General features: G+C 36.4%; 1 protein-coding gene across 1 annotated transcript; it reads right to left on the bottom strand.

The window, feature by feature from the left end:
- Nucleotides 1-1,430: 1,430 nt before the first annotated feature.
- On the bottom strand, nt 1,431-15,385 carry LOC121376318 (putative hydroxypyruvate isomerase). Its single transcript, XM_041504161.1, has 8 exons — nt 15,129-15,385; nt 11,250-11,361; nt 9,747-9,846; nt 8,100-8,178; nt 7,042-7,091; nt 6,339-6,408; nt 3,724-3,858; nt 1,431-1,567 (listed from the first exon to the last, which is right to left on the bottom strand). The coding sequence occupies exons 1-8, from the start codon at nt 15,328-15,330 to the stop codon at nt 1,515-1,517; spliced, it is 801 nt and encodes a 266-aa protein (XP_041360095.1). The 5' UTR covers nt 15,331-15,385; the 3' UTR covers nt 1,431-1,514.
- Between the last annotated feature and the right edge of the window lie 235 nt (nt 15,386-15,620).

The raw sequence follows: 15,620 nt of genomic DNA, 5'->3' as shown, positions 1-15,620 counted from the left end.
TGTCGTGCACCATGGAAAGGATAGTAGACAGAATAAAGATGATGTTCATCTTTATGCTTGGTTAGAACATCACAATAAAAAGGATAGTAATATGATAGCATCTGCCCTGAACCACTGTTTCCGACACCAACTCAATGGTCCAATACGTGAAACACTTAATACACGGAAGCAACTTCGCCTTTATAGCGATTCTTGTTTTGGACAAAATAAAAACATGAATATAGTGTCCATGCTCTTGGCACTTCGAATAGCTTTTCCTGGTCTAAACATTGAATTCACATTCCCCATCAGGGGGCACAGCTTCTTGCCTGCGGACCGTGTCTTTGGGAGAATCGAACAGAGTGTTCGCAAATTAGATACTATCTTACTACCAGATCAGTATTACTGTATCCTGAAGACATTTGGGAATGTCTATGTTTATGGAGAAGACTGGCAGTCTTTTGATTACCGCTCTGCTACTCAAGCATGCTTGAAAGTGCAAAAAACTTTCAAAATAAGTGAGGCCCGCATGCTCCAACTAAACAATGACAAAGTTGGTTTCAAACCATCATACAGTGGTGAGTACTGCTATCACAGCGTACTGAAAAGGGGCAAAAAATGGGCAGACTTCAAACCGGCCTCACTTCCGATGGAGTCAACAGTTACGGCAGCCAAGAAACGAGATGTACTGGCACTTCTTAAAGAAATAGGTGCATCTGAAGAAGTCCATGCATTTTATGATGGCGCACTGTCCCACATAAATGAGGATAAAACAGAGAGTAGTGGTGAAGAATGAGTCCGACATTTAGATCTATACATTTCAGAAGTGGGACAGACTTGTTGTGTGTTCATTTAAAATATGTTTCTTTACAATCGATTGCATTTTCTGAGATATAGCATTTTGAAGAGAATTGTTTTTGGATATATAGCGATCTGAAATTTTTTTAATATTATAACAATTTTAAAAATCCAAAATCATCTGTTACATTTGAATGTTATTATTAGACAAGTTTTATTAGTTCCAAAGTAAAACATTATAACAGAAAAAAGAAGTTTGTTAACTTTATTCTCTCCGGGCACAAATTGTAATTTTCCTCAAAACAATGAAAATGGATATTATAGCGTTTTGGAAAAGAGCTCTTCATATATAGAACACACTTTTAAATCAATTATTCCAATCAATACACATTTGGCACATATTTAAAAGCTACATAAACTGGTGACAGTTTAATGTACTACTCATAGCACAAGATTTGCTTATGATCAGTTATACACAACTAAAATTACATAATTTATGTCAGGCATGTTCCCCATTATATGGTACATATTTACAATACACCTTTAAACCAATTCCAATCAATACACATTTGGCATATATCATATATGAGCATGAAGAGTCCTTTTCACAATTATTCATCTTCCATTACCAAAGCTGAATTTTCTGTCATCTAACATCAACAACCAATTTGTTTCATCTATACAAACACTTGCTTGTTTTCCACAAGGATGTTTTCCAGTCAAACCGTAATCCACTTCTACAAGCTATAACCCATCTCTTTTACCCATTTCAGTCCCTCCACAGTGTCACCTGAAAAAAATGTAAGATCAAGTGTAAGAATGCGTTATTATGAAACAAATCTACCTACTCTGAATGAATTAAACCAGTGGCTTTTTACCCAAGAATCCAGTTTTTTACAGACTGGTGAATGAGAAATTGTATGGCTAGTAGAATCATTTCACTACTAAAATACTCTTCCTTTTGCTGGTTCTGTCTGGATCACTTGGTAAAATTAGGTAATACAGTCAAATCCGCTTATTTGGATGTGCCTCGTGCAACAAAAATATATTCAAATAAGCGGCATATTCAATAAACCGAAGGTACAGTTTCGACATACGATATACCCAATTAAGACCTCGTTGATTTATGCAAACCCTAATTACGATTCTCCCAATTTGGGCCTCATGACATGTGGAATTTTCGTCAAAAACCGGTAAGTATTTTGTGTTAATAAAATACCGATTCCAAGTTCCATATTGTGACTCTGTTGCCATTATCAAGTTTGTCTATAAACTTGATAAATACAAGAGACAACAGTTAATGCCGTTTGTACGCCTAGAAGCAGAAGTGACTAAACATCTAATGACCAGATAAAACCACCGGAAGCTCAATTAGACTGGCCACAGTCAAATAATTAAAAGGCCGTTATTAACTTCTTGATAATTAAATGGCCATTATTAACTTCTTTGTACATTTGTAAATCAAGTGCAACAAGACCCCACCCCAACCACCCAATATAATCTTGAATAAGTAGTCATTTCCATGTTCTGTATTTTACCAGGACGTCTATCTGACTATTATCTGTGTGCATTTGTAACTGATTTGACAGGTAAACTAGACTGGCCAAAGTCAAATAAGTGAAAGGCCGTTATTCAATGTAACAGAAGGAAAAACACAAACACAAACGCTAATATTGGGCCCGATATTGGAATGTCTTTTTGTCTGGCGACGGAAAACCATTCTGATAAGGCCTTCTCCACATTGGCTGCTTTTCCTGTTCTCTGTCTTTTTCGTTCTGGGTTAGCATTGGCTAGATACTGGGCACATATCTCGTCGTATTTCTGAGCCAAAGATAAATCGTTTCCTTTCCGTTTATTTGCCATGTTGACATTGTGAAAAAAAAAGAGTTCTTGTCAATATTTATAGCCAAAAGATGATTAATCCAACTTGCTAAGAAAATCTCCTACAACTTACCTTTTGTCGGCATTTAACAATTTAAACAATAATCACCATAATCGGTCACCCCAAATGGGGCCTCACATTGTGAGCTGCAGAGGAAAAATCACGTGATCAAAAGATCCCGCTAAAAATAACACTAGTAGCAAACGGCTTTTGTTTGTTACTGTCACCGACAATTCATAGAGAAAAATATCTGACAAGTGTTTATTTATGGATTAAACATACACTGCTTCAAAAGTGGCCGACATGAGATTAAGGGATGCCTGCTTACGAAACGCACATGGCCGCCAACAAGGTGGGAATGACCGACTTTGATCCTTGATTGTCCTGCATTGTCTCGGCCATTGGGTCACATTTGAGATGAATCTCAGAGTTGGATTAATTACGATGTATTGTATTGATTAATAACGAGTCATCCGAAATAATTTAAGAAACAAGAAAACAATTTGTTGAAATGTATTGATTAATAACGAGTCATTTTAAATAAAATTAAAAGTATTAATTTTTGCATGTACGATAGTATGGTATTACGTACGATCATAAATTAAAAAAAAACACATCAAGTAACACAAACTTTCCTATGTTTTACGTGCAATTGCCATTCGGCAAGGATAATTTTATATTCAAATATCCGAAAACACGTTAAAAAACACATCCAATTAACCGTTGGATTTTGTATTGTCATAATGGCAAATGGTTCCGTGCAGGACAAACATATTCAAATATCCGAAATATTCAATAATCCGACATCCAATTAAGTGGATTTGACTGTATTACAACTACTACAATTATATGCTCTCACATCAGATTTACTTGACAAGGGTGAGATCATGTTTAATAGATGGCATTTAGCCAGACTCTGCCACTATAGCCAAGAGCAATACAATAACTTCATTAAATTAGAGGGTTTATTGTTTCGACCAAGTAAGGACAATAAAGAAGCAAAAACCTTCTTTTTTTAAATAAATAAAAATAATAAAATGACTATTTTTGTATAACCGACAAACCTCTAGGTTTGTACTCAAGGCCAATGTAGCCATCATAGTGCAAGTCTTCCAGCAATTTGAAGATGTAGCGGTAGTTAATCTCTCCCCCATCATCAGGCTCCCCTCTGTCGGGAACCTGGGAAATCTGAATGTGTCCTGCAATAAACAAAACTATGTCAATTAACCAGAATATGTTTTCTTTTCTAACTGGAACTAGTACAAAGGGATTTGCCTAGAAATGTCAAAGTTGTAAAAATAGCATGTCAAAGTGCGAAATTTACTACATTATTATCCACATGGTTCAACATAACGGAGTTAACAAAAATCATATGAGTAAAGTTTGTTTTATTTAACGACGCCACTAGAGCACATTGATTTTTTATCTTATCATCGGCTATTGGACGTCAAACATATGGTCATTCTGACACTGTTTTTTTTTAGAGGAAACCCGCTGTCGCCACATAGGCTACTCTTTTTACGACAGGCAGCAAGGGATCTTTTATTTGCGCTTCCCACAGGCAGGATAGCACAAACCATGGCCTTTGTTGAACCAGTTATGGATCACTGGTCGGTGCAAGTGGTTTACACCTACCCATTGAGCCTTGCGGAGCACTCACTCAGGGTTTGGAGTCGGTATCTCGATTAAAAATCCCATGCCTCGACTGGGATCCGAACCCAGTACCTACCAGCCTGTAGACCGATGGCCTGCCACGACGCCACCGAGGCCGGTCAAAAATCATATGAAGCACATGTGTAATAACAAGTGTAATGAAATCATTTTGGCAAGCGGCATCATATCATGATGTTGCTTCACCAGTCTTTACTCATAGTCTCTTTATAATTAGAAAATTTGTTTTTAATTTTCATTATTATTCATACTTACCTAGTGCTAGCACCACAAATATGCTATTCAACCTGAGTCATACCTACACACTGCAGAATTCTCTCCCTTGCCGGATATGCGCAATGCTATTCTTGCACGGGCTACCTGTAACTTTATTCTCGGTTCAAAATCAACCCAAACCCACCAAGGGAAAGCCTCATAGGGGTGGGTGGGAGGTATAGTTTGTTGTCCTAGCACTAGGTAAGTATGAAAAATAATGAAAATTAGAAACAAATTTTCTAATAGTCTTATTCAACTTACTGTGCTAGCACAACAAATATGCTATAACGGACGTGCAATGACACCGTTAGAGCACGTGAATTCAACATTAATGGGAAGAGGTAAGAAAATAGAGGACTTACCCGTACCCAAAAAGCTCCTTTGAAGTAATGACATGGAGATAGGACGAACCACGACATACAGTAACAAGGCGTCAAAAACAAAACTTTTGGGAATAAAAAGGGGCTTCCCAAAACAAAAACTCATCCCCATGAAAGGGAGGAAAAACATCTCCCCAGGGAGAGGAAATGGTAGACAACACTACAAAAAAACCCATGCCTCAGAAAAGGGTGGAGTGTTAAACATGTCCAAAGTGTGAAACGATGGCAGTCGGACGGAAAAAGAGGTCGACCCCTTTCCGCTGCCCTGCGCACAGACACGACGTGTTGAGCCGCAATGACTGTCTGGATCCTACGCGTACCGTCAGGACCAAAAGAAAACTTTTTGCCAAAGCTTAAACAGGTGTTAACAGGTGGACTGCAGAATTGAGAATGTAGTTACAGGTAACCCGTGCAAGGATAGCATTGCGCATATCCGGCAAGGGAGAGAATTCTGCAGTGTGTAGGTATGACTCAGGTTGAATAGCATATTTGTTGTGCTAGCACAGTAAGTTGAATAAGACTATTGTGGTTGAAACATTTTGAGACGATCCTAGTTATTCATAAAAAAATAACTAATAATATGGATAATAAAGAAATTATTACACTCATGTGTGTAAATTTTAAATGAAAGAAAGAAGTGTTTTATTTAACGACGCACTCAACACATTTTATTTACGGTTATATGGCGTCAGACATATGGTTAAGGACCACACAGATTTGGAGAGGAAACCCGCTGTCGCCACATAGGCTACTCTTTTACGACAGGCAGCAAGGGATCTTTTATTTGCGCTTCCCACAGGCAGGATAGCACAAACCATGGCCTTTGTTGAACCAGTTATGGATCACTGGTCAGTGCAAGTGGTTTACACCTACCCACTGAGCCTTGCGGAGCACTCACTCAGGGTTTGGAGTCGGAATCTGAATTAAAAATCCCATGCCTCGACTGGGATCCGAACCCAGTACCTACCAGCCTGTAGACCGATGGCCTGCCACGACGCCACCGAGGCCGGTCAAAAATTTAAATGATTAAAAGATATCTGTTGGACAAACAAGTTAAACTGGTTACACAGATGACATCTGAACCAGAAACTACTCAACTCACCAAATCCAAGGAATAAATTTGAAAAATTATTTAACAATAACCAGGGTTCAACAAATCCACTAACAACTGAATTGTTTACCTGGGCTACTGCAAATAATCAACTGTATAACTATAATGTACAGGACACTAACCAAAGCTTCTGTGAAGACTAGAGACTTTCTCAACATTTGTTGCACACTGCAATAACCCAGCAAGAAAAATACATCGGCTACTGGCCCAAGCAAAGAAGACAGTATTTAGACCATAGAGTGTTTTGGGGGATTATACTTACCGATGTGTGGTAAATATTCTTTTAATTTACTTGTAAGATTACCATCCATGATTTGCACATGAAAAAAGTCCTGAAATGAAATAATGTAAAATGTAAAAAAATATATGAACTGCAATACTTAAAAATATGACAATAGTCAATAAACAGTGAAAACAATAAAAACTAAATCTAGAACTGGAAACAGATGTGATGTCAGCCATTGTAATTCTGGGTAAACTGTGAAGGATCAATGGATGCAGGATATGTGAATTTATTACCTACATGGGCCATTAGCCTACAATAAACAGTTTCATAAATACCATATTTTCCCGTCCTATCTTTATGGCATGGGTCATAATAATACATTGAAAACTGTTATAGCACACTTCTAACATCACTATTAAGTTAAGCTGTAAGCTTGCAGCAGTCGCGGTTTCTGAAATTGACATTATTCAATGTCATTGTAACTGACATCGCAGAATGTTATCAACATCAATTGTGAAGCGATTACACTCATATTTAATGTTTGTTATAAATCACAGTTTGTGAATAATAAATAAATTATGGAATGCCATACAAAATTTGTGAAACTCATTTGAGAAATTCATATGCAATAATCTCAGAGTAATCATAATTTTTGTTATTCATGTTACAGTCTATTTGTGTATATATTTCCATCCATAAGAAACTGGCCATGTGTTATAACATGCATGCAAAGACTTACAAACTGCATTTTCAGGTTTGGATGATTCACTTTCTTTACATATTTCAAAGCTGCAAAAAACAAAAACAACGAAAGAACTACAATCACATAATCATATTTCAACATGATCTTAATACAAAAACTTCAAGTAAGTAGGAATAAATCATACATATTTGAAAAGTATACTTCTTTAGGGGTCATAATCATAATCATATTTCAGCATGATCTTAATGCAAAAACTTCAAGTAAGTAGGAATAAATCATACATATTTGAAAAGTGTACTTCTTTAGGGGTAATCAAATCAAAAACAAAAAAGTCAACTTGATTGCCTGTCTGATACCTAAATAAAATGCAACTAATTCGGTCTGAATTTTAAATCAACTGTTGGATAGGAATCACTTTTTTTATATTAGGGGGCGAGACGTAGCCCAGTGGTAAAGTGCTCGCTTGATGCTCGGTCGGTTTGGGATCAATCCCTGTCACTGGGCCCAATGGGCCATTTCTCGCTCCAGCCAGTACACCACGACTGGTACGTGGTATGTGTTATCCTGTCTGTGGGATGGTGCATATAAAAGATCTCTTGCTGCTAATCGAAAAGAGTAGCCCATGAAGTGGTGACAGCGGGTTTCCTCCCTCAATACCTGTGTAGACCTCAACCATGTCAGACGCCATATAACCATAAATAAAATGTGTTGAGTGCAACGTTAAATAAACCATTTCCTTCCTTGTTTATATTAAATCAGGGAACATTTTGTTTTCAAAATCTTGATTAGAGATATTTCTAATCAATTTTCACCAAGATTTAATTTTCTAAAATTGTGTAGCAATCTTAAAAATTTGTGTAACGAATCACGACGTGATACTGAACCAAATGGTCCCTGTAAATGCCAGGTTTTTCACTCACCAGGAGCAGGCAGTCTGGTCTTTTGATCACAACTGCCATTTATTCTCTTGAATTATTGATTAATAATTACTGTATTTCTTGTGTTATAATGTTTCAAACATGTAGAGTTAGAAAACACCCGACATACGAGGTAAGCCAATAATGATCACTGGATTTACTGGCTGTACAACTCACCTTTTTCTGGTTGTGATAAGAAGTATTTTGGGAACGAAACCCTCGAGTTAATAGGCTCAATCAGTGCTAAGATACCTTCCTGAAACATGATAATATTTAATGCAGTAATAGTTCTGTAAAATAACATCCAAATACGTTTAACATATTCAAAATCTTGACCCAAGGCAGTATTTGGTCAAAATTCAGACACCCTGTTCAAAATTACTATTGCAAAGGACAGAAACGGATGACATTCATTAAAAAAAAAGTTTTTATTTTTCTTTATATACTAAAGGGCAAAAGTTATTGTGACACACAAAAGACAAAGATAATTGATGATAAGTTTTCACTGCTGTGTATGAAATGTTATAACATGGAAAGACAAATGTCCGAAGATACAAATGTATGGAAACAAGCAATAGTGCATCAAAAGGGCGCATCTGCCATATGCAAATGAGCCACATACTAGAGGGGGTCCAGAGCGAAGTTCACACAGTCAGTAGCGAGTGTGTCCACCTTGAGCATTGATACAGGCCTGGCACCGTCGGCTCATTGAGGTAACTAAATGCTGGAGAAAGGGATCGTACAGGCTGTGAGGGTTGCTGGCTGGAACCTGTTTCACAGATGCGTGGTTCGGATCCATGTGTCTTGGCGAGGGGTTGTCATGGGTGGTTGGCCGCTATGGGGACGGTCCCTGACCTGGTTGTTTTGTTGATATAGTCGCCATAAGTGCCACATGGTGTTTCTGTGGATGTTGAATTGATGTGCAATGTCACGCTGCGAGTCCCAAATTCAAGCATCCCCAAGACTCGCCATCTGTCATTTTCACCGAGGTGTGGCATGAAGACATTGCATCAAACAGTTCACTAATGGTGTTTTTCTGATGTCTGGACTTCCGAAGGCTGCACAGAGTGGCAATGATTTGTGACTGAATGTGTGGCCTTTTATGGTAAACACTGGACAGCATTTCTCCCGAATATTCCATGTTTCTTGCACAAAGCATGCAATCGCTGCAACAACTGCTTGGTTGTATTTCTTTGAGCTGTTTCATGCACATTTTCTCTGGTTTACATCCATAAATCCATTCACAAATTTATTACTCCAAACAATCCATGTCACAATAACTTTTGCCTTTGAGTATATAAGGGTAGTAACTAGTGTGTGTTTGTTAAAGTTTGTTTTGTTTGTAACCACTAACAACTAACCCACTATCCTGGACAGACAGCCCAGATAGCAGAGGTGTGTACTCAGGACAACGTGCTTCAAACTTAATTGGATATAAACACGAAAATAAGTTGAAATGAAATGTTTTGTTTAACGATACCACTGGAGCAAATTGATTAATTAATCATCAGCTATTGGATGTCAAACATTTGGTAATTTTGTCATGTAGTCATCGGAGGAAACTCCACATTTTTCCTAATGCAGTAAGGGATCTTTTATATGCACTTTCCAACAGACTAGAAAGCACACACCACAGCTTTTGTCCAGTTGTGGTGCACTGGCTGGAACGAGAAAATATCCAATCAGTTGAACGGATCCACTGAGGTGGTTTGATACTGTGACGCAAACACCTCAGGCGAGCACTCAACCAACTGAGCTAAATCCTGCTCCCTTTTGTTTGTTATTTTACTTGCCACACTCTTTGCCCTGCATTTGAACACAAACCTTTTGTAACCTAGTGGCTGCATACTCTATGTTGTTTAGATATTCTTCTTCCATAGTTTTGTCATCATACACAGGCTGGAGTCCTGCCAGTATATGCATTCTAGTAGAATAAATAAATAAACATAAAATATAAAATTTAGTTACAATAGACTACATATAAATAAAATATACCTCAGGAATAGAAAGCCGACTATGGTAATCTTAATTAAGAGCCATTATTACATTTTAGATTCATTAACTTAAAGACATTAAGCATGACAAGGTTTGTTATCAAAAACTGAAATTAAATGATTATAAATGAAAATGATATTAACTTGGGAGAGGCAGGATGTAGCCCAGTGGTAAAGCTTTATGCGTTGTCAGTCTAGGAATGATTCCAGTCTGTGGGACCTGGGTTACAATTTATGTTCACCCAAAAATTGGCAATCTGCAAATTCTTTCACAAATTCCAATATGCATATGCCAAATTTTTATATTTTTTTCCCTAAAAAAAAAAAGTGTTATATTCATAGAAATGCTCAAATATTCTCATTACATTTAGTCTTGCATTACAGATTGTTAAGGGTTTCTTGTATAATAGAGGAATACACAAATGAAGTCAAAATCATTAAAAATTCAATAAAACAGTTTGTTTTCAAATTTAATATCAAATACATTTCATGTTCATGCTCTACAATTGTCAAAGAGCCACCAATAAATAACACATCAATACATGAATTACATAGTGTAATAGATGAATGCACAGATGAAGTCAAAAGCATCAAGCATTTTGATATCCAATAAATCTAGTGGTGTCGTTAATAAACTAACTTTTTTTGTGTTAACTTGGGATGCCAGAAATAGCAATTTTACTGCCCAACACATTTTCCTCAATCCACTGCAGAAGCAATTACATCATAAATCAGTCCCAAGCACACGCCTCGGCTACATCTGGTTTATCCACCCAGTTGAACTGGTGTAACAAAGGCTGTGGTATGTACTATCCTGACTGTGGGATGGTGCACATAAAAGATCCCTTGCTGCTAATCGAAAAGAGTAGCCCATTAAGTGACGACAGTGAGTTTCCTCTCTCTATATCTGTGTGGTCCTTAACCATATGTCTGACACCATATAACCATATATAAAATGTGTTGAGTGTGTCGTTAAATTAAAATTTTTTTTTTTAAAAATACCCCCCACCCCCATTTCCGCCCAGTTGTTAATGGGTAGTAAGAGAGGTCCCCATTGATCAATTAAATTATACTGAATGGCAGCAAATACTGGGATGTGAACCACTACACTACACAAACAAGTATTTAGTCATTTATAATCCACATGCGTGCACATACACATATATATTCTAAGAAACATTTGAAATAGTGTTTAAATTATGGATATATTAACTTTTGTGAATAAACAAATCATAAGTTCTGTCATTAAATGTTTAAAAGGTGCTTATAATAAACCCAAACATTTTTATAAATGATCAATTCAGTTGTTAACAATAAACAAATTTGGTCATACCGTTTACAGTCTAGAGCTCTGGCATACTGTATAGACAGCTCGAGCTTGTCCTGGAATTCTTTTCGTTTATGTGGCAGAGCAGCTATACCCATTTCACCATTCTTGAGGTCACCTAAAAATTAATTGCCATCTAATAAGACACAAGGTCTATGGGGGGGGGGGGGGAGAGATAATGTCAAATTGGCAAATAACAACGCCTTAATTAACCTAAAAATAATATGTGGGAGAGAATAAAAAATAGATAAAAAATAATTTTGTAAATCCTAGCACTCTAATTAATATATAGAATCTTCTATTGCTATACTAAAATTACATTTTTAAATTAAAAAAGACACTTTTTGTCTTTTGGGGAGCCAGAGAACAACTAATAAAATTATAAATCTGCCAATGTTATTTCTAGAAACTTAATGAATTAAAATTTGTTGCCAAAATGCTAACATTTTATCTGACCAGTTTACAGTTCAACCATGACAAATATGCCTTTCCTTTTTTCCCATCCCAACCAAGTGGTTCTGAACAAATAAAACATATATCATAAGTGCCTCTACTAGGTGGTTATGAGCTTTATTCAGATTTTCAAATTGGACACTGCATTTTATGTACTTTGATGAATTTTAATTTTGTTTATGAATTGCTATGTTTCTAAAACTTATAGAAATGTATACATTAATTACCAAGATTTTAATGTACGTAATTTTACCCTCCTCTAGCAGAAAACCTGTATCCACAGCTCTCAACATCACTTTCAATCTGCCAACTATTCAGATTGCTAATCTAACATTCAGAGGTGGGTCTAGAGGGGTCCCAGAAATTCTTGAAATCCTAGGTTAAAATCTGTGCCATCTGACATTTTTGGAGGAAAGGACGATTAAAATGCAAGGAAATGCAATGTTCCATGAGAGGAAAACAGCTGATACGAGGAGAATTCCTACCCCTGAACATTAAACTTATATGTTGTTAACTAGTACCAACGCTACACAAAGAAACTTGACACATGCGCTGTACTTTCTTGTGGTGACACAGAGCAAAGTGTGTGCCCATGTGACACTGGTCAACAACATGTAAAGGACGAAATCGTCTGCAGTTCCAGATCTACAATGTACGCAAACTACTTTACACTTTTTTCTTTTTTTTTTTAAATAAATCTTTGCAGATTTTTTTTTTCACTTTCAGTATGAGCAAAAAATATAAAATAATAATAACTAGTTGAAAAATAATTCACTATTATATATTATGTACTTGTGCCTGCTTATATATATTTTTTTTTATCAGTGATACCTTTTTATGTAACTTGTGTTGAGTTAAATAATTAACAGTAGGCCTATATATAATGTATTTGTGCTAATATAGAGTAATCCATACTTCAAAAAAAATATATATATATAAAGTGTCTACAACATTTTGAGCTATATTTGTTTACAGCCCCAGACCAAAATCGTAGCAGCAAAGACGTAGTCTGGTCAATCCGGCACTGTCAAAATATAGAACATGTTCAATAATATCATCTCCAGCCAGGACCCATATTCACAAAACATCGTAAGCCTAGATTTACACGTAAACTTAAATCTACGACTGAAGAGCTATTCACGAAACAACGAAAACGCAAGTTACATGTTAAGTTGGACGTAAATATAACAGTGCCTCCGGTTGCAACCAATGCTGCACGTAAGTCGTGTATATATAATAAATCAAGCACGATCGCCGTTAGTTACTATTATTTACAGAAACTGGCAGTATTTCCAATAACTGAAGCAGTTTGGGATGGCAAATGCCAAAGGATTTAACATATTTTTGTTGGTGATTGAACGGATGTTTTCGACTAGGCCAATTTCTCCTGAGTTATCTTTTCCTTTTTAAGAAATGTCCTGAAGTTCGTACCAAAATGTGGATCCTCACCAATACCAAAATGTCCTGGTTTGCCGTTTGCGATGCTATTGTTAGCAGACGACAAACGAAATTGCGTTTTGCACATTTGTTATCTACCCGGTAGCCATCATTTCTCCGGTGAGTGTTAAATCGTAGATTTATGTCCAACTAAGTTACGTTTACATTTACGAGAGTCTTTGAGAATAAGGTGCTTCTTGCGTGTAAACATAAATTCTACAGCAGATGCAAGTGCTAGTCGTAGAATTAAATTTACACCTTTTTAAAGTTTCCGGTACACCATTGCCGAATGCAAAGTTTGAAAAGCACATGTAAGTTAACGTCTATAAAACATTTGTTTAATATTGGAAGAATACCAGTACTTGTAACAGGTATAAAATACATTAATAAAACTTTATAACAAATATAGAACTTATGTTATTTGTCACTTTACTTTATAACAAATATAGAACTTATGTTATTTGTCACTTTACTCTACTCTTTTCATTTAGCATCAAGGGATCTTTTATATGCACCATCCCACAGACAGGATAGTACACACCACAGCCTTATAATCTATTCTAAAGTGGGACCCAGGTAAAAATGTCAACTTTGACATTATACTTAATGTGTAAAAAAAACTTTTTAAAATCCTAACTACATGTATTCTACTACTTTGTTTCACCAATTAAACCACTGTTTGCACACCTTTGACACATGGGTGTCGATCGGTGGGGGACAGAGTGGACACGCCCCCCTCAGTTTTCAACGCAGGGGGACAATCTATATAAATGTCCCCCCCCCCCCCCACTTTTTCGTATAGCAAAAGCAACACCACCACCACCAACAACAACAACAACAACAAAAAAAGTTTTAACCACTAATGTGTAGCTTTATTTTCATTGACATTCCTTTATCACACACACATACACACACACACACTAACACGTCCCCATCACTTTTAAAGCCGGATTGACGCCCATGCTTTGACAATGACAGCACTAAATGTGTATATAATTCTCAGTAACACAGCAAAGGTGATGTAATTTTGTTTTTTAATGCCACTAACTTATGTTTTTTAAAATCAAAGACAGGCTGGCTAATAAGCCATACAACCAACAATGAAGCATTGTCTAATTATTCCAAATTTTGTAATTATGAAGAAACTAAATTTCCAAAAACCTAACACATACATCTGTTATCTCTCTTGCTCTGTCCTTCTTTTCCTCTCCCCCCCCCCCCGTCTTACTTCTCTCTTCTCTCCATCTCTCATATAACACACACATAAGTTGACATTTTGACAGACATACAACATTAATGGTACACATTTTGTCCTCTTACATATTGACCATTGACCTGTGCATCACTTTTTCCATGGCCGACTGATGCTCTTTACTCAGTACAATTGAATGCTGTGATAATGAAGGTAACAAATGAGGAGAACTTTACTGATTACTCTATGTGGCACATGACGATGATGGTATTGTTCATTTGTAATGCACAAATGAGTTTTATTACATTCCACATGTTGTATGATAATATGCTTATGCGACACAAATGGCCGTTCTCTTATGTTGAACCCTTGGAGGTGGATGGGTATTATAATGACCAATTAGTCGATTATACTGATTATATTAATGGTATTGAAGGTATTTTATTTGAAAATAATGAATACATTCCTACAATTTTGAGTGTGCCAAACTTCGTTTTTTTTTTTTTGGTTTTTTTTTTTTGCAAAACGGAGTTACCTACCCTAATTACAAAATATTTATTTTGGGGGTCAGGGCCGATTTTTTTTTTTTTTTTTTTTTTTTATTATTCTTTTAAATGTATTTCTTCAGTATAACGAACAATCAATATCATTCTTGTCATATTTACGCGGTCCCTATAGATCTATAGTTCGCGCCAGCAGAGACGCAGTCTTTTGTCACATTCATGACATTGATCATTCGATTCAGTTAGTGCATTTTTTTATTTATTTTGGTACTAAGATCAAATCTCAATGAAAAACGTTACCCGGGTAAGCATTGACAAGCACTTGTTCAATGCCAGCCTCCTTTTTTGCATTGACAATACTTTCCAGCGATTCACCGCAATCATAAGGAAAACCAACTTCTACGAACTTAAAACCTGCATCTTTAGCGGCTCTATATCGCTTTGACAAATTTTGTTCCTCTTGGAACATAAACGACAAGTTGGCAGCAAATTTTAAAGACATGTCAGATAAATAATTTCGAGATATTTTTCTGCAAAACCGCCACGAAAGCCTTCCACGAGAATACATATGGGTGACAGGTCAAGAGGTCAAGGTTACTTTTAGCACGACTTCTCGCGAGGTTTGCTGTTGTCGAGGTGACGTAATCAAACAAGATGGAGGAATACATGCAGGTGCTTGTTTATGTCAAATGTTTACAAACGTTTTTCTAATCGATCTAATATTAGAGACATAGCAGATTATGATGTGAAATAATTATAAATAGTTATTACATTATGATACGATGATTTTGA

The sequence above is a fragment of the Gigantopelta aegis genome, chromosome 6, assembly GCF_016097555.1.
Source record: "Gigantopelta aegis isolate Gae_Host chromosome 6, Gae_host_genome, whole genome shotgun sequence".
In the NCBI taxonomy this organism is placed as follows: domain Eukaryota; kingdom Metazoa; phylum Mollusca; class Gastropoda; order Neomphalida; family Peltospiridae; genus Gigantopelta; species Gigantopelta aegis.
This window is presented reverse-complemented; position numbering and strand designations above follow the sequence as displayed.